We start from the raw sequence: 22,545 nt of genomic DNA, 5'->3' as shown, positions 1-22,545 counted from the left end.
TTTTGGAATGGCCGGCCAGAAATAGCAGATATCGATGGCTGAATGACAAATAGAAAATTTGATTTAAAAGTCCTTGATGGGGAAAGTTGTTCACTGTGTTCACAGTGAAATGCAGTTCTTATCGCAAATAAAGTGAACCGCAAATAGGCTTGACATATTTAGTTTTCGTATCACCCATTGTCCTGTAAAATGTGTAAACACTTGATCGATTCAGTTTCCATCGAATCCAATCGCTTATTAGTACTTGAGTACTTACCAGAAATTCATTTGCTTCAACGTCAAAGAGCAGAAGAGTAAAGCCCCGAGACCAGGGCAGGGCATTAACTTAGAGTTGAACTGTCAGCCACCTTGTCATTGACTGTAAATTTTGAGAGATTTTCCAATGAATTGCCCAAGCTTTTGACAGGAACAACAACAATACTAGAAACGTAGCCCCACCAGAAAATCAGCCATCCACCCATTGATAGCACTGATAACTGTGGTCTGTGTGGAACAAATTCTTCAACGCGCATCGCCTTCGCCGCGATAAGACGATAGCTGTCGAATACTCTACCATTGAGCGCCATGGGCGAGAAGTGGTAGCAATAGATGCCTATATAAAGTAGCGACAGTTGGTTGTACAACTCAATAGACGCCCCGTGCCAGAAGCCAACGGAACGGAGCCGACAAAATGCTTAAGTCTTTCGCTTTCCTGCTGCTGCTGTGCGGCACTGCCTTGGCAGCAGACAGCTACGATGGGTGAGTAAGATGGGAGGGAGGATGGACTGGTGTAGTACCAGATGAGTGACGGTAGCGGATCATCCATAGTTACAAGATCTACGACATCAATACGCGCACCGTGTTCGAGAAGGAGCTGCTGCTGCGGCTGTCCCGAAATGCGGACTTGGATTTCTTCGACTTGCCACGCTCTCTGGAGGCTGCCAGCCGCGTGATGGTGCAGCCAAAGGACCAGGTCGGCTTCGAGCAGCTGCTGCAGAAGTTCGGCGTTGAGTACTCAGTGGTCGACCAGGATCTGGGCGTGTCCCTCAGGCAGGAGCAGTTGGAGAACCAGAGCCAGCGTCTCATGGCCCAGCGTTCTACCGCGCGCAGCATCAGCTTCTCGGCCTTCCACCGCCACTCCGAGATCAATGCCTATCTGGACGAGCTCGCCGCGGCCTATCCCAGCCGTGTGTCCGTCCAGGTGGCCGGCAAGTCGTACGAGAACCGCGACATCAAGACGATCACCATCAGCAACGGCGATGGCAAGACCGGCAAGAGCGTGATCTTCCTGGATGCCGGCATCCATGCCCGTGAGTGGATCGCCCACGCCGGTGCTCTGTACGTGATCCACCAGCTGGTGGAGAACTTTGCCGCCAACTCGGCTCTCCTGAAGAACTACGACTGGGTCATCCTTCCAGTGGTGAATCCCGATGGCTACGAGTACACTCACACCAGCACCCGCATGTGGCGCAAGACCCGCAAGCCCGCTAGCGCTTCCTGCTACGGCACCGATGCCAACCGCAACTTCGATTACCACTGGGGCGAGGTGGGCGCCTCGAGCTACTCCTGTGACGACACCTTCAAGGGACAGACCGCCTTCTCCGAGCCGGAGACTCAACTGGTGCGCGATCTGTTGCTCAACCTGAAGGGTCGTGGCAAGTTCTATCTTACCCTCCACTCGTACGGCAACTATCTGCTCTATCCCTATGGCTGGACCTCGTAAGTGATGGCGTGAGAGATCAGCTCGCCGCAAAAATTAAACCGCATCCCCATTTTCTCTAGCGCTCTGCCCGCCAGCTGGCGCGACATCGATAATGTGGCCCAGGCTGGAGCAGCCGCCATCAAGGCTTCCACTGGAACCAAGTACACTGTGGGCAGCTCCACCAATGTCCTGTACGCTGCTGCTGGCGGCAGTGATGACTACGCCTTCGCGGTGGCCGAGTTCCCCATCTCCATCACCATGGAGCTGCCTGCTGGCGGCACCGGCTTCAATCCCACCACTGCCCAGATCCTGCCCTACGTCGACGAGACCTGGACGGGCATCAAGGCCATGGCCCAAAAGGTCGTCGAAAACTACTAAACGAGTGCAATAAAACGCCCGCCGATATTCCCCAATCCCCCTACTCACTTTCGGGCCTCATTTCGAATTCCGTTTCCGTCCCAGGGGCGCCCCACTGGGCGATTGGGAGTTGTTCGGGCGTGTCGCGCTCGAGTTGTGGCATTGACACACAGGCTTTATTTGAGGTGAGCCACTCGACTCTAGCCGCAGCTATCGCAGCTGTCTGCTAATTGAGATCATGGAGTGCCCTCCTAAGTCAAGTGGCATAGCCTCCCGTTCTGCCGTAGTGGCCTGGCTTATCAAAGTTCCTCAAAAATGGACAAATTAACCCTCACGATCAGCTCTGATGGCTATCACTGGAAATAGAATAGATATTGGTGGCATAGATTCCAGATAGTGGCCGATAAGGGGTAACATAGCAATAACATGGCTATCTGGGGCTAACTGGGAATGTCCGCGAGGTATGAAGTTCTAGTATTTTATCGACCCAGATCTGATATTGCTGCAGCTTTTATTATGGTTATATCTGATAACCTGAAACTATTCCTAAATGAATTTATTATTGAGAGCATGTTCAGAGCATTATGCCAGCGGATACTTTTGAACCACCTTGCGAGCCATGGCCGCAATACCAACCCAGGTCTCCTTGACCATATCATCGATGGCTGAGGCTGGTGGATCGAAGCCAGTGCCGCCGGGCGGCAGTTCCATGGTGAACGATATGGGGAAGCCTGCATTGAAGGCATAATCATCGCTGGCCCCAGCAGCCACGTACAGAACGTTGGTGGACGAACCGATTTCGTAGAGGGTGCCCGTGGCCTCGAGAATGGCATCGAAGCCTGCCTTGGCTACCTCGTGCAGATCATCAACAGTGTCCGGCAGGTCCCTATGAAGAACAGAAAATTAAGATATTCTAAGACTGCAACCGGAGATGAACTTACGAGCTCCAGCCCCATGGGTAGAGGATGTAGGGTCCAAAGGAATGCAGGGTGAGATACATTTTACCGCGATCGGCATAGCTGTGGATGAGGTCGCTCACCACCACGGCCTCCGGCTCCGAGAACGCCTTCGAACCTGCGTAGGTCTGGGCGCAAGGATCCTCGGAGGCTCCCTCCTCGTTCCAGTGGAAGTCAAAGTTGCGGTTTGGATCCGTGCCAATGCAGTCGGGGCTGCTCGGCTTGCGTGTCTTGCGCCACATGCGCGTTTCCTCCGACAGCTGGGTATACTCATAGCCATCCGGGTTGACCACGGGCAAGATGACCCAGTCATAGTCCAGCAGCAGATCGGCATTGTCGGCCAGATTGTTCACAAGCTCATCGATCAGGTACACGACAGCAGCGGGAGAGATCCACTCACGAGCATGGAACCCGCCATCCACAAAGATGATGTTCTTGTTTCGGCGACCATCCCCGTTCGTGATCGTGACAGTCTTCATGAGGCGCCTCTCGTAGCTCTTTCCCACGGTCTTGACGAACACGCGGCGAGGATGCTTCTCGGCCAAGTCCTCAATGAACTGGTTGATCTCTCCGTGACTGTAAAACCGCTCCGTGCCCAGTCGCCCGTTGCCTGTGTAGGGGAACCTGTTGCGCAGAATGCGATTCCTAGCAAACTGTCGTCGCAGAGTGAAACCCACGTTGTTGTTAAGGACCTTATAGCTCAAGGAGTGTCCGTCCATGAGCTGGACGAAGTTCACCTGCTCCTCGGGATGGACCATGATGCGTGCCGGCTGACTGCCGCTCGAGAACACCTCATAGTACGATTCATTCTTGGCTAACTCAGCCAGGGCCTGATCCATCGCAGCCGAACGGGCTTTCGTTTGGACCTCATAGATCTTGAACCTAAACGAATCTGTAAAGTTTTAGGATATCCATGAGAATGAAGAGTATTCTTCAAGTGTCCTACCCTTCGTATTTGTTGGACTGGACCTCCGTCAGGCCCAGGCAGCTGAGAGCGAGTACAATCCACAAAACGCCCATCTTTCCACGTCGCAAGTCCGCGGAGAAATAAAATTCTGAGCTTCATATCGCCAGAGTATACGTACGGCCTGGCATACTGGTATATTGAATCGTTATCATTGCCTAATCAACGAGAAAGGTTTCAAATCAGGAAAAAATAACTTTATGAGAGATGATGATTGTTAACAATAAAATGAACAGAACATTGTTAATGTGTTATCGAATGCACTGAGAAATATTACCCGGAATACACGAATTGGTTTGACGAGTCCCCCTTTAAAGTCTTTATAGCCGAAAATTGATACTACCAGCTACCAGGCGCAGCGTGGCAGCATGTTTCCGTGTCACTAATATAATCAGAATTTTGCACATTATTACAGAACACATAACGCTTCGAAAATGTTGCATTCAACAACACCCACCGCTACGAATGCTGCCAAACTACTGCTGACCCGTTTAAACAGGCCTTCATGTAGTTAACATCGAGCTGACATGTAGATAACTTTCAGACTTCATAGAGGTTTCACAATGTAGAATGTAGAAAGTAAAATGTACGAGCTACATATGCATGTTCGTTCGTGTCTGTTCAGGTCCGTTAATATCCATTCCTGTCCAGTCCCGTCTTTTCCGTTTCTCTGTGATCGGTTTGCTAAAATTTTGATAACATTTGTATATATTTTATTCAGCAAATAAAAAAAAAATGGTATCCAAAACTGATGGACTTCTAGTAAATCTCGATGAGCTTCTCGGCCATGGCACGAATGCCGATCCAAGTCTCGGTCACGAACTCGTCGATGCGCGTGACTGGGGGATTGAAGCCGATGCTGCCAGCGCCCGTCAGCTCCATGGTGATGGAGATGTTGAAGCCCGCATAGAAACCGTAATCGTCGCTGGCCCCGGCTGCAATGTACAGGACATTGGTGGAGGAGCCATAGGTGTAGACAGTTCCCGTGACGGCCTTAATGGCCTCGGCGCCAGTCCGGGCCACTGCATCCAGATCCTCCCAGGTGTCGGGCAGGTCGCTGGAAGATCAACTTTTAAGACTAGGCCATAAGAGGCTAGAATTCGATACCCACCTGGTCCAGCCCCAAGGGTAGAGGATATAGTTGCCATAGGAGTGGATGGTCAGGTACATGACGCCGCGATCCGCCAGCGAGTGCATTAGATCTCGAACCACGATGGTCTCGGGCTCGGAGAATGGCGTTGGACCGGCATACGTGTCCGCACAGGGGTTGGAGGAGGCACCCTCCTCGTTCCAATGGAAACCAAAGTTGCGGTTGGGATCAGCCCCATAGCAGGTCTGTCCGGCGTAAGTGTACGGCTGGCGGGTCTTGCGCCACATACGGGACAGGGTGCTGCTCTGAGAGTGCTCATAGCCATCAGCATTGACTAGGGGTAAGATAACCCAGTCGTAGTCTTCTAGGAGATCTGCGTTCTGCTCAAACTGCTCCACCAGTTGATCAATCACGTACAACACCGCCGCCGGGGATATCCACTCGCGGGCATGGAAGCCACCGTCCATGAAGATCACCTTCTTGCCAGAGCGCCCATCCCCGTTGGTGATGGTGATGGTCTTGAGCACACGCCTTTCAAAGGACCAGCCCACGGTCTTCACGAACACGCGCCTGGGGAAGCGATCGGCCAGATCGTCGATGTAGTTAATGATCTCCTCGTGGGTGTAGTAGCGCTCCGTGCTCAGGCGACCCTTGCCCGTGATAGGGCTGAGGCGGCGCTGCAGTTGGCGCAAAGCAAACTCCTTGGCTATTGAGGCGCCCAGGTTGTCATTGACGAGGGTGTGGGCCAGCTTCTGGCCTCGGAGCACCGTCTCAAAGGTCTCCAGCTGAGCGGGACTGACGATTACCCGCGATGGCCTACCCGGCAGACGGCTCTCGCTAAGAAAGTCGAATCCCTCCAGACTGAGCTGGTGCAGGAGTTTTCCTTGGACAGCATTTTGTGGTGTCACTTCGTAGATGCGGTAGCTATAAGGATCTCCATCGATTACCAACCAGTGGACACAGGTCCATTCTTTCCTTACCCTTCATAGCCTTGATCGGCGGCCACCAGAGCCAAACCTCCCAGCAAGAGAACAAGCAGACCCAAGAGGTTCGTCATCGTCATATAACTAAGCGACTAAGCGACCGCGTGCCGTGCATACCCGCATAAATACCCGCCCGCCAGAGCCAACCGTCTCCCTATCTAATCGGTTTGCGCATCAATAAATAATAGAAAGCTCGTCCGATCGCACACACAGATCAGAGCTGGCGCAATTCGACTTTAATATCTCTTTATTTACGATCTTCAAACTATGATGGGTAGCGCCTTATCACCTCCGCGGCCATGGCACGCACGCCCACCCAACTTTCCGTGACCAGGCGCTCGATGTGCGAGACCCAGGGATCGAAGCCGGAGAATCCGCCGGCAGGCAGCTCCATGGTCATGGCCACTGTAGCATTGGCCACGCCCAGTGCGTAGTCCGCCGTATCGCCCGAGGTGGGATACAGGACATAGTAGGTGCTGCCATAACTATAGATGCCGTTGGTGGAATGGACAATCGCGAAGGCTCCAGCTTCGGCCACGTCCATCATGTCCTGATAGTTCTCAGGTAAATTGCTAGAAAGGAATAAGAAGGATAATATAATAATAGCAATATAACTATTACTCCATTTACTCCAATACTCCAATGTAGGCCACATCTTTGTTTCTTATTGCAATACAAAGTGAGGAGTGTCCAACGGTTTTCTAATATTCATATGATTCATATGTATTCATTATCTCGACATGTCCCATAAATCCCATGTGTGCTCTAACACATTGTAACCCGAGAATGTTGTATTACGTAGTCTTGAGGCAACCCAGGGGTCTTTATAAAGAGAGTATATCCTTTATTGTTGTTGTTCCTAATTGTTGCAGCACTCGGCTTCTCTGCGATTCCCAATCGACTTGGAGCTGCTCTTCAGACAGAGGACTATTACAGTGAGGGTATCCTGAACATACGGCAATCAAGTGACGGTAAACGGTAAATAGAAACTTCCGTTTAGGATGGGATGAGGAATCCTGGGACGAGGACTCGTATTCTGGTCATGAACCTTTTCCAGAGGGATCTTATCAAGAATATCTGTTTGAATCCGTAAATCTGGTGCTGAGATTCAACTTTTAGCGCGGCGTTCTACCTTAAAATGCTAATGCATTTTACTTACTTCGTGTATCCCCAGGGCAAAAGAAAATAGTTGCCGTAGGAGTGGAGCGACAGATACCACTTGAGACGCGGGCTGTACTGCAGGAGAATATCCCGCAGAACCTGCGACTCGGGCTGATCGAAGGGACGCTCGCCACGGTAGATATCCTCGCAGGGATCCGACGAAGAGCCCGCATCGTGTCCCCATTCGTGGGCAAAGTTTCGATTGATATCCGTGCCCACACAATCCGGATCGGTGGTGGGCTTCCTTGTCTTGCGCCAGTAGCGCGACTCCGAGTGGGTGTACTCGTACCCATCCGCATTGACCACAGGCATAATGACCCAGTCGTAGTCCTGCAACAGTTCCTGATTCCCCTCATAGTTGTCTAGAAGCTGCTGGATAATGTACAGGGCCATCGAGGGTGAGATCCACTCGCGCGCATGGACAGTGCCATCGATGAGGATCACCGGCTTATTTCGACGTCCATCCCCGTTGCTGATCGTCAGCACTTTGAGGGGACGACGCTCGTAGCTCCATCCAAACTGCTTGACCTGGGCCCTCTTGGGATACCGCTCGGGCAGGCTGTCCAGATAGGCATTGATCTCGGCGTGGGTGTAGAAGGCCGCCAGCACATCGATGTGGGGCAGTTGGAGGCGCTGCTTGCTGCGCAGATTCTCCGCACGTTGGGCCTGCACCAGTGGAGACAGATCCTTGATCAGCAGTCGATATCTCAGTTGGTGGCTGTCGAAGAGACTGACCAAACTGGAGGCTTCCTCGGGGGGCAGCATGACCCGAACCGTGCTCTCGTTGTGCCAGCGAATGGGACCAAGAAAATCCCATTGCGGCTTCTCCCTGGCCAACTTTCGCAGTAGGCTCTCTTCGCTACTATCCCGCGGTGTCAGCTCATAGACCTGGTAGTCCTTGTAGTCCTGCCAGGCGAGCAGTACACTGGACTGCAACAACAGCAGAAAAATTATATGTCCAATCAATGTCATCGCTGTCTGATTGCCCGATATTCACTGAGCTACCAATTGTTAACCGAACTGATCGTATTATCAAAGTTTATCATTTTATTGGAGACATACTGCCGACTTCCAACGATACCAGCGCGACATCGTTTATATGCTTCCGTTTATGGCTTAAAGAAAATAGCCCCCTTTTGGCCGGCAGGGATGGAGAATAGCTAGTCACTGGAACAACCGGCTGAACAGCGAATAAAAGTAAAGCTATTGCCTGTTTAAGGCCATGGAGCACCAGGTGCACCGCCATGGTGGTGGCAAACTGTTGAGTCCTTTTCGAATACAGGTGCGTCTTCGGAATATTCGACGATTTTTGCGCTTTGCATCACATTTTTTCGATTTTCTGGCTAACATCGATACTATCAAAAATCGAAAGAGAAAAGATAAAAGTGTACATATAATCCTTTAAAAAAAAGTTTAAACTACTTAGATAAGAAATTTCCGTGAACCCCTGATGCCTTTAAGACACTGCTGGATGTTTGAGAGGAAGGACTCCCACAAAATCCACAAAGAAACGGCTGAAAATAATAAATAAGTCTCAGCATCAGGCCTCATCCGTCCATTTTCCTGTCGTTTTGTTAATTTCCCAAAAATTTGGTTGCTTTCCTCGTCATCAATCTCATAAATCAGCTATTCTTATGTAAGCGACTATTCTGCGTCGTGTTATCTATTGCGATTCTATTGTATCTAAAAAGACTATTTATTATTCAGTCATTCAACGTTGACGGGAATACTCCTGTTGTTTACCGATTTTCAACTGCTATAAGTCAATTATCGAATTTTTTCAATTAATTTCTCCATCTATTCTCAGCATTTCCTTTAGCAATTCAGTTATAATATTCATCTCTTTAATGCTTAATCCCTAATTAGTATAGTTAACAAACAATTAAATTCAATTTGCTTAAACAGTTTACAGATACGGACACAACGGCAAGGCACTTCTAGTACAGACTAACATGCCGAATGAACTCAACGAAGCCGGCAAACGTCTCCTTGCAGACGTGTATGATGTCGGAGGATGGCACATGGAACTCATCGCCGGGCAGCTCGAGCGTGTAGGACAGTGGTATGCCCAGGCTGCCGTAGGCAAAGTCATCCAAGCTGCCGGAAGCCTCGTACAGAATCGAGGCAGAGGTGCCGGTGGTGTAGCGGGTGCCACGGTACTTTCCGATTTGGTTGGCGGCTCTCAGGGCCACCGAGCGCAGCGTTCCCACGGTGGGGGGCACGGTGTTTCTGTGTGGAGGGAGGATGCGAATTTAAATGGAATACAGTGGCAGAAATATTCGGATTTAATTGCTTTTAGCAAATAATTGAAAAGTAAATTGAATTTCTTTTCGGTCCATGTCTGGACACCCCCTGGACACGACCCCTGGATACTCACTTCGCATAGCCGTAGGGATAAAAAATGAATTTGCCAAATGAGTGAACATCCAGGCTGAGTTTCACACGATTCCGATTGAATTCCAAATAGCGCACCACGGCCGACGTTTCCGGCTCAGAGTTGGGGGCCGTGCCCGAGTACACCTCCGAACAGAGCTGTTGTTTGGGCGGAAAGAGTGAGACGGATTAAGTCGGAAGGTCAATGTCGGTGCAACAAGTCGCCTACGTTCTGACTGGCGCCCTGGTAGTTCCAATGGTTGCCAAAGTTCCGATTGATGTCCACTCCAGAGCAGGCATGGCCGGCATACCGATGACGGTTCTTCCGCCAGAAGCGATCCTGAAAGAATTCATCGAATAACGTATAGAGTATAGAGAAGGCACAATCCACTCCGTCTCTTCCACCACCTACCGATGTGTGCGTGTACTCATAGCCATCGGGATTGACCAGCGGCACCAGGAACACCTCCACATCCTGCAGCACCCTCTGGAAGGCACGCAGATTGCTCAACAGCTCGTAGGCCAGATACAGCACCGTCTGTGTGGTGATCCATTCCCTGCCATGGGCCGCCGCCTGGATGTAAGCCACACGGCGCGATCGCGTCCTGGCGTTCAGCGAAATCGAGAGCGCGGCAATGTGGCGGCCCTCGTTGGAGCGCCCCAGGGACTCGTAGCGACAGTACTGGGGATAGCGTGAGGCCAGGCCGCTCATGAAGCTGAGGATCTCGTTGTAGCGCGGATAGTGAGAGAAGAAGCCACGCGCCTGACGACGTGACCGACGACGTGGTCGCTGCGACTCCCTACAGTCGGCCTCCTGGCACTCCTCGTACTCCCCATCCTCGTCCGCATAGGTGCTGTTGGCCTGCAGGGCGGCCATTAGCTCCATCAGCGGCTGCACCTGATAGCTGACGCCCAGATTGGAGAGGCGCGACTCGAACTGCGACTTGCGTGTGGGACCCACTGTCAGCACGGACGTGTTGCGGGTGAGCAGCCAGAAGTCCAGATCCGCATCGTTCGTCTGCAGGTCGACCATATAGCGGAAGGCGCTCTCATTGCCATGTTCCACAGTGTATTTCGTATAGCTAAAAGAAGAGTTAAACCATTTAAAAAACATCCCTAACTAGCATCTAGTTTATTCAGATATCCCAAGGAGACATTCAGCGACTGGAAGTTCGAGTCTGATACTATTAGAACTCGTACACAGCATCGATTACTTTATTATAATAAGGCGACTCGAGTCCCGACCCAACACTGTACTCGTCGGGGGGTGGGTGGGAAATCCCGATGATTGCTCCACATGTATCTCTAGCTAATTGGACAACAAATTAATTTACGGCCCTCGCTCTCGCCCTCGCAGCGGCGTCAAAGTGAGTTGTTGATTCATAAATTTATGCAAAGCGGATCGGCTCGGCCGTCTCTCCTCCCATCGTATTTGTTGGCGTTTTGCCACCTCTCACGAATTTGTGGCCAATTTATCATTTCGTTAAATTCCACACAACGGAATAGGCGGACCACGGACTGCCGACTACGGACTAGAAATAATGAAGCAACAGGCAGCAATGGCAATGCCAAACAAGCAACGTCTTTAGGTCCATGCATATTCATCTCTTCCCTGCAACTGTGGATGACATGACAAAGACACGGCACCGAAAAGCGAATCACGTGCGGCCGCCGACAGCGGAATTCAATGATAATTTAATTAAGACCCCCCCTGGATTATCATTTTTCATTTTTACATAAAGATACGGTTTACCATCTATGAATTTGTTAGTTTTCCCAAACAAATTGTAAACCAAATGAGGAGCCATTGTTGATCGGAAGGCCTTGTGGAAATGTATATACCCACTATTTATGTATATCTCTGAATGTTTAGCATCTACTTTGGGTGTTGAAACCCAAACCCCTCTAGACGGGGACCAAGAGGGCTGCGGCAGGAAGCAACCAATTGATGATTGCCATTGCCATACGGAATTCGGAATACGGAGTACGGAGTACGGAGTATCTACGTAGTGGGCCACATTGGTGGACTGCGACCGCAAAGCAATCATCCATCATCGTGGAGTACACACCGCATGCTGCTGTGCTGCTGGTGGATTCTGTCTGGTGAACATTTTGCCCCGGCGATAGCTTCGCAATTACAAATCGCGCAAATTATCAATGGAATTGCCGTTTATACGGCTGCTGGCCACTGACCAAAACGACAAAACGTTTAGTGATACTCATAATGACGGCTTCTAATCGCTGCCATCGACCATGGGCTCTGTTTGAGTAGTGGCAGTCGTTACTCATTGAAGAAATAAAGGTGGGTATAAAGTACATAGCATTCATGGAACTATAGAGCTTTAATTTATAATTAGAAATTAGTTTTTTTTAACCATAAAATACCCATAGGATTTACTTTCATTTTAGTAATCTGTTCCGAACTACAGAAAAGGGAGTTACAGAACAAAATCCAAATCAACTACGAGTATTCCTTGAAATAGAAAATCAAATTTCTTTATAGAAACAAACTGTCAAATATCCTGAGCTGATTCCAGGTGGCATATCATTTTACGATCCAAATAAGAAATAGGAGTTTCAACAATGCCGAATCCGATTCAAAAATTGTTCCAATTGATCTATAAGATCTTTCGCTATCTGTGGCTAGCATCCGTACTGATGATACCGTATATGGCCCTGAAATTGAAGACGTGCGAGGCCAGCAAACTGGACAGCTACGTAATGCTTGGATGCCTAGCACTGGGCGTCATCCAGTTGATAGAGACCCAACGCTTCCGACGACATTAGGACGTGGGAGCTGGAGGGTAAGTTTAAGGGGCAGGGCAGGGCCTCGGTGCGAAGATGTGAAACCCGTTTTTAAGACGATGCGACCAACTACTAGTCGAGGTCCATTATATGTTAAACACTTTAAAAAAATTTTGGCAAACCACAAAAAAAAAAAAGTCAATTAACGACTGGCCCTAAGGATGGGCTTGCTTGATTGATGGGTACTACATTTTCAGATTAATTTTGCTTGCTTTTACTTGTTTCTTGCTTGTGTTGTTGTTGTTGTTTTGCTTGGTATTATAATTAATTCGTGTATCTTTTATCATTACCCTTCATAGCCGGCCAGATTGTTGGCGAGACTGGTGCCCGCCAATCCGATCAGACATAGCGTCAAGCTGCACACGATCCGCTGCCACATTTTTGCACTACTCGAACTACCAACTGGCCTCCGATTATGTCTATATCTATGTGTATATGTTTATATGCGCCACGATCTTTTGTTTAATCGTCTGGCCAATTATGTATTAAAATATGCAGTTGCATGGACAAGCACACGCTTTTATTTTCTTTAGTTTTATTCACTTGTATTTGTATTTGTATTTGTATTGTTTTATTTGCCGTTTTGCCGCTTTGCACGCTGCACTTGATGCACGATTATGCAACGAATGCGAAGAGTACACAAAAACTTTTTAGTTACGATAACTAGTTAATCATTTCTTTGGCTGGACATGGGCTTGTGTGGGCTAAGAGGCGCGATCCGTGCGTTCCATCTCCGGTTCGGGCGAAGACTGACGGGCAGCTTGAAATGCGGCCGAGAAAGAAGACGATGCTGGCCAAAAAATATCGCCGAAAACCGAAGCCGAAAAATGGTTTCGGAGCCGCGCTTATTGTTTAGAAAAGTGAGTGTCAAGGTCAGGGCTCTACCACGACCAGTTTCCGAGATCCAAACAGATCGGAGCTTCGAACGCGTCACGAGACAAGCTGCGGGAAGGCAACCCGACAACCCGACAACCCAACAGCCCGTCAACCCTATGGCTATTCCAAGACAAACGCGGCACGCGTCTTGTCTATATATATTTCCGATTAGAACTTATGGGGGTTGGGGGATATTGACTCTTTTGGGTCTTTTAGGTGTATGCTAATTCCTTGGTTGCGAACTTTTTCTTTTCTTTAATTGCGTGCGATAATTTGTTTGTTTGATTGGTTTGTCGCAGATCGAAAATCGAAGATTGGAAACTTGTTTTCTATAATTTGATCACTTTGACTGACGCACAGCAACAATTTCTGTTCTTTCGGTTCTTTATTTGTGGATATTTTTTGCATCCGCATGTGGCGGTTCGTGAATCGATTCTGAAGCCGTTGCTTGTTTATATTCTGGTTTTTATAGAGGAACTCGTATTGGCTTCCTAATGTCAAGCCGCTGATGGTGGTGATGGGGCAAGTATGGGTGTTCTATGAATTCCATTTGAAAGTTAAAGATGTGATGGGCAGACACTTGGGCACTGACCTTTCCAATTTAACAAGGTCGTACCATCGAAAAAAAGGCGGAAGCCCATGTCTGGTTACAGTTCATCCCATTATCCAAATGGAGTTCATTAAATCATCGAGAGCTTTTCAACGTCACGATCATGATCGTCTTAGGACAGACAGAAGGCAGGTCACTCAACGCCATCAGCCATCATCAATACATCTTCAAATCAATGGTGCTGATCGCCGGTGATGTCTTGACTTTGCTTTCGATCTCGCTTTTGTGTGTAATTATAACACTTGGCCATAGCTTGGGGCACTTCCGCACTTCGGATCGTTCGAAGACCAACAGAGATCGGACCTGCACTCTGGGAGATCGTCGAGGGAGCAGATGATGAACAAATGAGCCGCCGTGCAGATCCATTGCCAGATCCATATTTCCGGTGAAACTCGAAACTAGTTTATCCGATTTAATTTACATTTAAAATTTGTCCAGCTGCTTAAGCTTAATGACTATGCGACTGGCTTAATGCCGGTTCTTGATTTGTGTTCTAAATCATTTAAATTTATTTATTAGCCAAGAGCCAGACAGCTTCCAGAGCCACAGCCAAAGCCAGAGCCAGAGCCAGCGGCACAGGGCATTCAACTTTCCTTGCACGCGGCAAATTCAAAAATTCAATTAAAAATTCGCTATCTTGGCTCAGACATCGCGCTTTAGCTCTGTTTTTTGCGTATTGTCTATTGTATACTGTATATAAGGAAAGATCTACTATTTTGTGTGTTATATTGTTTTGCTTTCAAGGCATATGGCTTTGAATGGCGAGAGAGATTTGCATCTGAAAAACCTCAGTGGACAAAAGATGCGTGCGGCCTTAACCATGAACATGAAAACTCTATGGTATGTATGATATCGTATCGGTACACTGCCTTAGTTTTAATGGGGTGTTTATTGGCTTGGGATGGGATCTACTCGGACTACTCGTATCGGACCATTTACTCTAATCAAAAACTATGCCAAATTGCATAAACAAAAGTTAAATTGCCCTGCCGCATGACAAATAACTCGGGGATTGCCCATTGCCTCTTGTTTTGGGGGCAGGTCCAGGCGAAACTTTCAACCAATCTGAAATTCGTTTGGGCATAATTGTTTGGAATTTTGTTCGTTAATTTGTAAACCATTTTATGGTACATTACTCGTACAGTTCGTCATTCCAAACAGGAGACAGCCATCAGGGCAGCAGGGGCCAAAAGAGCGGCAAAAATAACGAAAAAATTTAACAAAACTTTGGGCCCTTTATATTTGCCAACATGCTAATGACATAATGTGCATACTTCAGAACGGGTTCCACCGAGGACCAACTGACTGAGTGACTGACTGGGAAAGGACTTCCTTCTGCCCGGGCCTTTGCGTGTCTATGGCATGGCAATACAGAAGGAAATTCTGGGGGAATATGCATAAACAGATTGGTGGATGGAAGACTACAGGATATCCTGTTTTTAAAATGATACTTACGGTCTCCTCTTATTACAATGGACTCTACTTTTTTTCTCTTCAATTCTTCCATGAGTCCTTTTATTGTATTAGATCCAGAAATGTTGAAAGAATGACTCAATGCCTCCACTCAGCAGGTTCAATATTTGGTTAGAGGGTATCCCTGTAGAGAAAGCAGTAACAATGCATTATGTAGACATAGCCAGATGTAAATATATGGCAGTCACTGTGTCAGGAAGTTGACTAAAAGACCGTTAAATGAAAATCGGCACGAACCCCCTGTTCGGCTTCGGCTTCGGCTTCCCGTATAAATCAACTGGTTGCCCTGACTGTTGCCTATCCTATACCAATTTATACTACATATATATTTGGCTATATACATACGAGTATATATGTACATATGTACAGCGACCTGCCGCGCACTTTTGACTTTTGCGTTGACATGACATTTGCCAGGCAATGAAAATATATTACACTATGCAACAAGTTGATGGTGCTACAGGAAATACGGAGAGATAGGGAGATCCCCAGTTTACAAAAAGTATGACTATATTTCCTTCAACCGATTGTTCTTTGGAGCAAAGATGATCGGAATGGAAGAAAAAGGCTATGAATATCCATTTCATTCCATACCCTGTGGAGCAGTGTAAATCAGAGGCAGGAGAAGCACAAATCTTCAAATGGTTTCCCCTGTAAAACGCTTAAAAGGACTACGACTACGACTACGAGTAGGACTTGAACTGCTCCTCGTTGCACAGGCCGCACGCCAGGCACAGGCTCTGGGAACGAACCCGTGGGGCCATGCGGGAGCTTGTTCCCTGGTTATTTGCATGGAAGCGTGCCCTGCCCTTTTGGACTCCCACGCCCAGGAGTCACGTCAGGCCGCCCCCCTCTCCGGCTGTCTGACATTTAGCATATTTGCGTTTTGTGGCAGCTGAAGCAGAAGCAGAAGCAGGAACAGAAGCAGTAACAGGCACAGGAGCAGTTGCAGCCAGGAAAAAAAAAAGGGATGGATCCCCAGTATGGGAATCCAAATCCAATTCCGCATTACATGCTACCCGTGTGCCCCAACTTATTAAACGTTGTCGCTGTCCCATTTACCCAATGCGAGGGCTCCATCCCGTCTCCCCCCCCCCCCCCCCCCCCCCGTCGTCCGTCAGAGGTTGTGTGCCAGTTCCAGTCCAGGCACAAAACTCCGGCTGCCAGTGGCCACGGACCGCACAATGGAAGACAATCCCAAGCAGAGAGCACGGCTCGCCCTGCTCGTTGTCGAGCGGCTGGAGCTGAACATCAAAAACCAGGTGAAAAGTAGGCCTAGCCTTTGAGTGTAGATCCTTCACTGCCCTGCCCCTCTGACCGACCGTGCTGGGAGTTCAGTTTTCTTTCCGATCCCCCGTGCGACACAACACAAACCTAAAATTCTCGAGTGAAAATAATATTTTTTAATTTTTTCAAATTTCCCTTTTTTGTTTTGTTTCTCAATTTGCGCCTAAAATGCTGGCCACTAAATCGAAACGCGCCGTGAAGCCGTCCAAGGGAAAGACCGCTGTGCCGCCCCAGTGGGAGGCACCGATAGCCCCGCCCCGCCGCGTCATCATACCGCGTCCGGATGTGCTGCACAATTATCTGGATCACAAGCAGATCTGTCAGTACATGGATTACCTGACCAATCGGTATCCGCACTTTGTGAGGACCTACACCCTGGGCCTGACCCACGAGCGACGCGAGGTTCGGGCCCTGGAGATCAACTGGATGAACTCGGCGAATGTGGAGCTGTCGCCGCAGCTGCGCCAGCACTCGCCGCCGCCGGTGGAGATGCTGCAGAACAGCAAGACCCCATATCCAGTGGTCGTCAAGGGTGACCAGTGCCGCAACACGATCTTCATCGAGGCCGGGACCCATGCCCGCGAATGGATCGGCGTGACCACGGCCCTCAATTGCATCTACCAGCTGACGGAGCGGCACACGCGCAACATCGAGGTGCTGCGCAAGCTGCGCTTCATCGTTGTGCCGCTGGTGAATCCCGATGGCTATGAGTACTCGCGCACCAAGGTTTGTGCAACGAAGGGTACTCCCACCCGCGCCCACTCAGTCTTAATCCTCGAATTGTTTCCATAGAATCCCAATTGGCGCAAGAACCGGCGACCCCACAAGTCCACCAAATTCGTGGGCACAGACTGCAATCGCAACTACGACATCTACTGGAACAGCGGCTCCAGCAAGGTGAACCGCAACACATACAAGGGCGAACGGCCCTTCTCCGAGCCGGAGACGCGGGCCATGCGCAACATGCTGGACCGCCTGGGGCCGAATCTGCTGTTCTTCCTCTCGCTCCACTCGTACGGCCAGAGCATCATGTACCCGTGGGGCTACAGTCGGGACCAGCCGCTCTTCTGGCGTGAGCTGAACTCCCTGGCCAATTCGGGAAAGTGCGCCATCAAGTCCTACAACGGACGCGAATACCGCATCGGAAGCATAAGCTGTCTCACGAAGCGCACGATCGCCGGCTCCGTAGTCGACTATGTGTACGGGGTGCTGCGCGTGCCCATGGCTCTGGTCATGGAGCTGCCGTCGCGGGATCTCGGCTTCCAGCCACCCGTCGAGATGGTCAGCCAGATTGGCCACGAGAGCTGGTACGGCATCCGGGAGATGTGCAAGCGAGCCTACGATCTGCGGCATCAGATCAAGCGCGAGACGGAGCCATCGCTGCCAGCCCCAGCCAGGTACCAGGCAGGAGCCGGCGATGGTGCCGAAGGCGAGGCTGCTACCATCGATACCAAACCAGTACCGGCCAAGGAAGGCCAAGGCACTGCGGGCGGCGACAATGCCGAGAAGAAGACCACGCCCAAGAAGACCAAGAAGCGAATGAAGCGATCGGTGCGTGCCCAGCACGAGGCCATCGTTAAGCTGCAGAAGAAAACAACGGGGGGACCAGGCCTGCTTCGAGCCGGACTGTACCCCCGACAAATGCCCAAAGTAGCTTCCGCTCCTCCAGTACGTACTCGTGGCGGCCATGGCGATGGACCCATCCCACTGCTGACCAGCCGCAGCAAGCCCCCAGCCTCCTCCCGCATGCCTCTGGGCGTCTTTCTGTAGATTTTTGTTGTCTAATTGTCCCCTGCGCTAGTTAAAAAATTAAATGTGTTGGCCAACGTCCACTGGGATGGATGGTTTGGTTTCCCAGGTTATACCTTTGGATTGGGCTTTTAATTAGTTTTGTCTGAATAATCAATCGTTTGAATGGGATGTGTGGGTCGTAACATATTCGTTTCTTTACAGAAATTCTTTGCCTTTCTCTTAATATTGATTGGGTTTCTGTGGGGGGTGGGGGTTTTTGTTTAACGACTAATGCAACAAATATATTCTTGTTGAGATTTACTTAGCATCGAACGCTGGCAGCCGAGGTGCGGCATACTTCTGGCGCAGTTTTTCGTACACTTTGCGATCCTGCAAATGGAAAGTTCGAGAATTAGGCCGTGCCTGAGGTTTGTTGCCGGGCGCCTGTCTTACCTGCTCACTGACTGAGGGACGTAGCTGCTGCAAGGCATCCTTGAAGTGCTGACGGCGCACACACAAGCCGTCCAGGTTGTCATCGTCCTCAGCCAGGGCCTGGCGCAAGGCATACATGGAGGCCTGCTTGACCAGCCCAGCCAAATCGGCACCGGTATAGCCCTCGGTTTGTGCAGCCAAATCATCTAGATCCACATCATCGGCCATAACAGGACGCGTTCCATTCTGTGCAGAGTCGGATTAGGCTTTATCGCTCAGCAAAATCGAACTGCTTAAATACGCTCACCTTGGTGCTTGCCTTCAGAATCTCGGCGCGTTCATTCTGCTCGGGCAGTCCCACATACAGTATAGTGTCCAAGCGACCAGGACGCAGAATAGCCGGATCGATAATGTCTGGTCTATTGGTCGCAGCCAGAATGTAGACTCCTTTGCGCTCCTCCACGCCATCCATTTCGGTGAGCAGCTGGTTGACAATGCGCGTGCCCGAGTTGTTGCCATCGCCACCCTCGGATCGTTTGGGGCACAGCGAGTCGAACTCATCGAAAAAGATGACGCAGGGAGCCGAGTTGCGAGCCCGTTGGAAGCAGGAGCGCACAGCACGCTCACTCTCGCCAACATACTGCAAGACAGGTAGGACAATTAGTAGGGGAAGGAGCTATCTGCGGTTGGGGGACTCACCATGTTCATCAGCTCTGGGCCCTTCACCGAAATAAAGTTGATGCCCGCCTCATTGGCTATGGCTTTGGCCAGCAGGGTCTTGCCACAACCAGGTGGACCGCATAGCAGCACGCCAGATGGTGCAGTCAAGCCAAGGCGCTCCAGTTTCTCCGGATACTTGACCGGAGCTAGGACCGCAAGCTTAAGCTCATCGCGTATGTCCTGCAGCGCCCCAATATCCTCCCAGGTGGTGTCTGGCACGGTGATAAATCCTTCGCGCTTGGCCGATGGCTGCGTCACTTTAATGGCGGCCATGAAGTCAGCTAAAGTGACACAGAAATTGGGATCGTAGAACTCTTCTGGCGGATTGTCCAGAAAGTTGGTCAGCTCGGCCAGTGTGGGCTCGTAGTAATCATTGTCGGAAGCCTTCTTCTCGTCTGTCAGTGGCTTCTCTTCATTCTCATCCACATCCATGGCAGCGTTTGAAGGTTTGCCAGGCGTCTTTCCGTTGGTAGCTCCTTCGGCACCTTTCTCTGCATTGTCGCTATCGGATTTATTAAGATTCTCCCCGTCCGACTTGTCTTTATCGCTCTTGTCTCCGGATGTCTCCTCCACGTCTTTGGCGCCATCGGCCTTGGCCCCTTCTGTCTTTGCTTCGGCCTTGCCGCCTAAAACAGTCTCGTCATTGGTTTCATCATCGTCCAGCTCGACTGTGGCCATGTTCTTCTCGCTGGCCACGTGTAGCTCACGGAACTTCTTCATCGACCGGCGCTTGACGGCAACGGCGGCGGAACGGCAGACCAGTGCCATCAAATCGCCGCCCACATAGCCGGGCGTCAGCTCCGCAATCTTGTCGTAGTTGAGCTTCGGGTCGACGGACAGAGACTCGCATTGTATGCGCAAGATCTCCCGTCGCTCCTTGCGCGATGGTATGTGTAAGGCGATTTCATGATCAAGGCGGCCAATGCGACGCAGAGCGGGGTCGATGACATCGGGACGCGTGGTGGCCGCAATAACGATCACAGACTGGCCGAATTCTGTGGCCTTCAAGTTATCCATGCTGCTAATCAGCTGTGAGACAATGCGACGCTCCATGTCCTTGGCGGCCCACTGGCGATTGCCAGCGATGGCATCAATCTCATCGATGAAGAGCACACAGGGCGAAAAATCCATGGCATGCTCAAAAACGTCGCGTATGCGCTGCTCAGACTCCCCAGAGATGCCACCAATGAGCTCTGTGGCCGGCACTTCCAGCAGGGGCATTTTCAATTGCTGTTTATAAAACGATTTTATGAATAATCGAAATCTTAGGAGGCTGAGGCCAGAAAACCGCTACTTACCCCACTAATGGCACGAGCCAGAAAGGTTTTGCCACATCCCGGAGGACCATGCAACAGCAAACCCCTTGAGGGCAGCAGCCCTAATTGGAAATAGAATTCTGGCGACTTGATGTGTATGAGCATTTCGCAAAGCTCCTTCAGTGTGCTATCCATGCCGCCAAGGTCACGGAAACTTTCAGTCATTTGCTGCAACTCCAGATCCTTTCTGTAATTGCGCGAGCGTCCCGAATGGCGGTCCGATGGGGACTGATTTTGCTGTCGCTGTTGCTTGTAGAGCATTGGCGGATTACGCTGATCTTTGCGTGAGCGGACATCAGAGTGGTTCTTGCCAGTGCCACCTGAACCTGAATGGACTGAAGGCAAAGTTTGTAACTAATATTTATGGAAAAGAACGCAGAATTACTCACATTTCTGTGCTGGGTCTTTGCCAGGCCCTTGAATGATATTTAGATTTAACTTAGCTACTAATAAAAAAAAGGAACACGGTTAAATACCACCTATTCCTCGAGTCTATTGTGCTCGCTAAGCTCACCTTTTTTTGGCCCCGGGAGCTTGGTTTCCGGCATATCTCCCATCAGGCGTTTCAGTGAATTGCTGTTGATTACTGGCGGTGGCGGGGCCTGGGGCGCTTCGCCGTTTGCGGTAGAGGAGGGCGAATCATCCTCGATTTCATCGCCACTGGATATGTCAATGGGCTCAGGGATCGACTTGGGGGCCTGTGGCTTCGTCTGCTGACTGTACAGGCTATTCATCATGTTGTTCATCAAACTGTTAGTAGGGGGCTCGGACTCCTCGCTTGGGCACTCTTCCTCCGAGCTGCTAACCTTGTCCAAATTATAGCTGTCTGAGATAATGGTAAATGCTGGAAACAAAACAAGAAAACAAACATATGGGCCATTAATTGCGACTGCACATGCGAAGCTTTAAAAGCTGCCAGAGCGTGTACCTTGATGCACAAGCTGTCTAAATGGTCCGAACTTGCGACGCGAATACTCTGGATATTTGCTCATCAACTCCTTGGTCATCAATTTCACATCCAGATAGGTCTCGCCAATGTGCTCCTCGAGATACTGCAGTAGAAAACAACAAAAATTAGCAACTCCAATCTGCGACCTAACCTTGTTTCGTCCTCATTTTCGCATTTCTTATTTCGCAGCTGCATCTGGCTCAGTTTTGCCGGGTAGCAGCTATCGGGGAAAATGAGATTCAAGTGCTTGCGACCCTCACCTTTTTCACTCGAATCGTAATCAGATGGTCGTGAAGCAGTGGCTTGGATTTCTTCATATTCTGAAATCTAACATCTAAAATAAATGAAAAATTGCACACGAGAACAAATTTATATTACCGCAAAAGCAAAAGACGCCGTCGAAATCAGTGTGACCACGGGTTTATCGAACAAATTTACTGTCCGACCCTCAGAAATATACTGATATATACCATCTCATTTTAAAAATATACCGTCAATATACTGACGAATTCAAGTTCTAATATATATATTCATCTTTTTGATGTTCCGTCGAATATTACTAACTAGATAGAACCCTCAGCTCTGCCCACATAGTTTTATCGCATTGATAAATATATTTTCTATAAGATCAATTTTAAGTACTCTCACTTATTTTATTTTGACTAAAACAAGGTTTGAACAAAAAATTTCAACCATTTCTATTAAATTAATTTTGTACATGATAACTACGCGATAACGACACGTTTGCTTCAGGTCAAATACATTTTTACGTAATTACCAG

General features: G+C 49.6%; 7 protein-coding genes and 2 long non-coding RNA genes across 11 annotated transcripts; 3 read left to right on the top strand and 6 right to left on the bottom strand.

The window, feature by feature from the left end:
* Positions 1–582: 582 nt before the first annotated feature.
* LOC4813344 (carboxypeptidase B) lies at positions 583–2,102 on the top strand. The gene is made up of 3 exons (XM_001353199.3): positions 583–738; positions 808–1,698; positions 1,762–2,102. The coding sequence occupies exons 1-3, from the start codon at positions 671–673 to the stop codon at positions 2,057–2,059; spliced, it is 1,257 nt and encodes a 418-aa protein (XP_001353235.2). The 5' UTR covers positions 583–670; the 3' UTR covers positions 2,060–2,102.
* A 413-nt stretch (positions 2,103–2,515) lies between these two features.
* LOC4813596 (carboxypeptidase B) lies at positions 2,516–4,065 on the bottom strand. The gene is made up of 3 exons (XM_001353203.4): positions 3,941–4,065; positions 2,980–3,876; positions 2,516–2,924 (listed from the first exon to the last, which is right to left on the bottom strand). The coding sequence occupies exons 1-3, from the start codon at positions 4,012–4,014 to the stop codon at positions 2,621–2,623; spliced, it is 1,275 nt and encodes a 424-aa protein (XP_001353239.2). The 5' UTR covers positions 4,015–4,065; the 3' UTR covers positions 2,516–2,620.
* Positions 4,066–4,648: 583 nt separating this feature from the next.
* LOC4813564 (carboxypeptidase B) lies at positions 4,649–6,141 on the bottom strand. Its single transcript, XM_001353202.4, has 3 exons — positions 6,029–6,141; positions 5,070–5,972; positions 4,649–5,015 (listed from the first exon to the last, which is right to left on the bottom strand). Exons 1-3 carry the CDS (start codon positions 6,109–6,111, stop codon positions 4,718–4,720), a joined length of 1,284 nt encoding a protein of 427 aa, XP_001353238.4. The 5' UTR covers positions 6,112–6,141; the 3' UTR covers positions 4,649–4,717.
* A 119-nt stretch (positions 6,142–6,260) lies between these two features.
* On the bottom strand, positions 6,261–8,195 carry LOC4813509 (carboxypeptidase B). 2 transcript variants are annotated; one of them, XM_001353201.4, is made up of 2 exons: positions 7,191–8,195; positions 6,261–6,603 (listed from the first exon to the last, which is right to left on the bottom strand). In XM_001353201.4, exons 1-2 carry the CDS (start codon positions 8,162–8,164, stop codon positions 6,297–6,299), a joined length of 1,281 nt encoding a protein of 426 aa, XP_001353237.3. In that variant the 5' UTR covers positions 8,165–8,195; the 3' UTR covers positions 6,261–6,296. The 2 variants fall into 2 exon arrangements, with proteins under 2 accessions (XP_001353237.3, XP_033238897.1); XM_033383006.1 differs by lacking the exon at positions 6,261–6,603 and adding an exon at positions 6,882–7,132.
* Positions 8,196–9,001: 806 nt separating this feature from the next.
* LOC117183170 (carboxypeptidase B) lies at positions 9,002–12,784 on the bottom strand. The gene is made up of 5 exons (XM_015187158.2): positions 12,661–12,784; positions 9,978–10,647; positions 9,795–9,905; positions 9,570–9,724; positions 9,002–9,421 (listed from the first exon to the last, which is right to left on the bottom strand). Exons 1-5 carry the CDS (start codon positions 12,747–12,749, stop codon positions 9,130–9,132), a joined length of 1,317 nt encoding a protein of 438 aa, XP_015042644.2. The 5' UTR covers positions 12,750–12,784; the 3' UTR covers positions 9,002–9,129.
* On the top strand, positions 11,986–12,885 carry LOC26534355 (uncharacterized). Its single transcript, XR_004469898.1, has 2 exons — positions 11,986–12,369; positions 12,670–12,885. It is a non-coding gene; the product is annotated as an uncharacterized lncRNA (long non-coding RNA).
* A 2,186-nt stretch (positions 12,886–15,071) lies between these two features.
* On the bottom strand, positions 15,072–15,472 carry LOC117184501 (uncharacterized). Its single transcript, XR_004469899.1, has 2 exons — positions 15,312–15,472; positions 15,072–15,239 (listed from the first exon to the last, which is right to left on the bottom strand). It is a non-coding gene; the product is annotated as an uncharacterized lncRNA (long non-coding RNA).
* Positions 15,473–16,659: 1,187 nt separating this feature from the next.
* Positions 16,660–18,478, top strand: LOC4812836 (carboxypeptidase B). The gene is made up of 2 exons (XM_001353198.4): positions 16,660–17,342; positions 17,409–18,478. The coding sequence occupies exons 1-2, from the start codon at positions 16,785–16,787 to the stop codon at positions 18,384–18,386; spliced, it is 1,536 nt and encodes a 511-aa protein (XP_001353234.2). The 5' UTR covers positions 16,660–16,784; the 3' UTR covers positions 18,387–18,478.
* smid (nuclear valosin-containing protein-like smid) lies at positions 18,431–22,250 on the bottom strand. Of its 2 annotated transcripts, XM_001353197.4 has the most exons (11): positions 22,143–22,250; positions 22,025–22,091; positions 21,744–21,867; positions 21,330–21,659; positions 21,205–21,261; positions 20,798–21,150; positions 19,479–20,729; positions 19,087–19,419; positions 18,801–19,025; positions 18,670–18,737; positions 18,431–18,605 (listed from the first exon to the last, which is right to left on the bottom strand). In XM_001353197.4, the coding sequence occupies exons 2-11, from the start codon at positions 22,079–22,081 to the stop codon at positions 18,497–18,499; spliced, it is 2,907 nt and encodes a 968-aa protein (XP_001353233.4). In that variant the 5' UTR covers positions 22,082–22,091; positions 22,143–22,250; the 3' UTR covers positions 18,431–18,496. The 2 variants fall into 2 exon arrangements, with proteins under 2 accessions (XP_001353233.4, XP_015042646.2); XM_015187160.2 differs by having other exon boundaries at positions 18,431–18,737.
* Between the last annotated feature and the right edge of the window lie 295 nt (positions 22,251–22,545).

The sequence above is a fragment of the Drosophila pseudoobscura genome, chromosome X (assembly GCF_009870125.1).
Source record: "Drosophila pseudoobscura strain MV-25-SWS-2005 chromosome X, UCI_Dpse_MV25, whole genome shotgun sequence".
Classification (NCBI taxonomy): domain Eukaryota; kingdom Metazoa; phylum Arthropoda; class Insecta; order Diptera; family Drosophilidae; genus Drosophila; species Drosophila pseudoobscura.
This window is presented reverse-complemented; position numbering and strand designations above follow the sequence as displayed.

What these genes read in the sequence shown, in the direction of transcription:
- LOC4813344 (XM_001353199.3), top strand. Translation starts at nt 671, where the DNA reads ATGCTTAAGTCTTTCGCTTTCCTGCTGCTGCTGTGCGGCACTGCCTTG. An exon ending in GCAGCAGACAGCTACGATGG is followed by an intron (nt 739 to 807) that starts GTGAGTAAGATG and finishes GATCATCCATAG; the next exon opens with TTACAAGATCTACGACATCA. An exon ending in TATCCCTATGGCTGGACCTC is followed by an intron (nt 1,699 to 1,761) that starts GTAAGTGATGGC and finishes CATTTTCTCTAG; the next exon opens with CGCTCTGCCCGCCAGCTGGC.
- LOC4813596 (XM_001353203.4), bottom strand. Translation starts at nt 4,014, where the DNA reads ATGGGCGTTTTGTGGATTGTACTCGCTCTCAGCTGCCTGGGCCTGACG. An exon ending in CAGTCCAACAAATACGAAGG is followed by an intron (nt 3,877 to 3,940) that starts GTAGGACACTTG and finishes AGATTCGTTTAG; the next exon opens with GTTCAAGATCTATGAGGTCC. An exon ending in TACCCATGGGGCTGGAGCTC is followed by an intron (nt 2,925 to 2,979) that starts GTAAGTTCATCT and finishes TGTTCTTCATAG; the next exon opens with GGACCTGCCGGACACTGTTG.
- LOC4813564 (XM_001353202.4), bottom strand. Translation starts at nt 6,111, where the DNA reads ATGACGATGACGAACCTCTTGGGTCTGCTTGTTCTCTTGCTGGGAGGT. An exon ending in GCCGATCAAGGCTATGAAGG is followed by an intron (nt 5,973 to 6,028) that starts GTAAGGAAAGAA and finishes AGATCCTTATAG; the next exon opens with CTACCGCATCTACGAAGTGA. An exon ending in TACCCTTGGGGCTGGACCAG is followed by an intron (nt 5,016 to 5,069) that starts GTGGGTATCGAA and finishes TTGATCTTCCAG; the next exon opens with CGACCTGCCCGACACCTGGG.
- LOC4813509 (XM_001353201.4), bottom strand. Translation starts at nt 8,164, where the DNA reads ATGACATTGATTGGACATATAATTTTTCTGCTGTTGTTGCAGTCCAGT. An exon ending in TTGCCCTGGGGATACACGAA is followed by an intron (nt 6,604 to 7,190) that starts GTAAGTAAAATG and finishes ATTCCTTTCTAG; the next exon opens with CAATTTACCTGAGAACTATC.
- LOC117183170 (XM_015187158.2), bottom strand. Translation starts at nt 12,749, where the DNA reads ATGTGGCAGCGGATCGTGTGCAGCTTGACGCTATGTCTGATCGGATTG. An exon ending in ACCAGGGCGCCAGTCAGAAC is followed by an intron (nt 9,725 to 9,794) that starts GTAGGCGACTTG and finishes CCCAAACAACAG; the next exon opens with CTCTGTTCGGAGGTGTACTC. An exon ending in TATCCCTACGGCTATGCGAA is followed by an intron (nt 9,422 to 9,569) that starts GTGAGTATCCAG and finishes CCCTCCACACAG; the next exon opens with AAACACCGTGCCCCCCACCG.
- LOC4812836 (XM_001353198.4), top strand. Translation starts at nt 16,785, where the DNA reads ATGCTGGCCACTAAATCGAAACGCGCCGTGAAGCCGTCCAAGGGAAAG. An exon ending in ATGAGTACTCGCGCACCAAG is followed by an intron (nt 17,343 to 17,408) that starts GTTTGTGCAACG and finishes TTGTTTCCATAG; the next exon opens with AATCCCAATTGGCGCAAGAA.
- smid (XM_001353197.4), bottom strand. Translation starts at nt 22,081, where the DNA reads ATGAAGAAATCCAAGCCACTGCTTCACGACCATCTGATTACGATTCGA. An exon ending in GCCCAGAGCTGATGAACATG is followed by an intron (nt 19,420 to 19,478) that starts GTGAGTCCCCCA and finishes CCTGTCTTGCAG; the next exon opens with TATGTTGGCGAGAGTGAGCG. An exon ending in GTCCCTCAGTCAGTGAGCAG is followed by an intron (nt 18,738 to 18,800) that starts GTAAGACAGGCG and finishes TTCCATTTGCAG; the next exon opens with GATCGCAAAGTGTACGAAAA.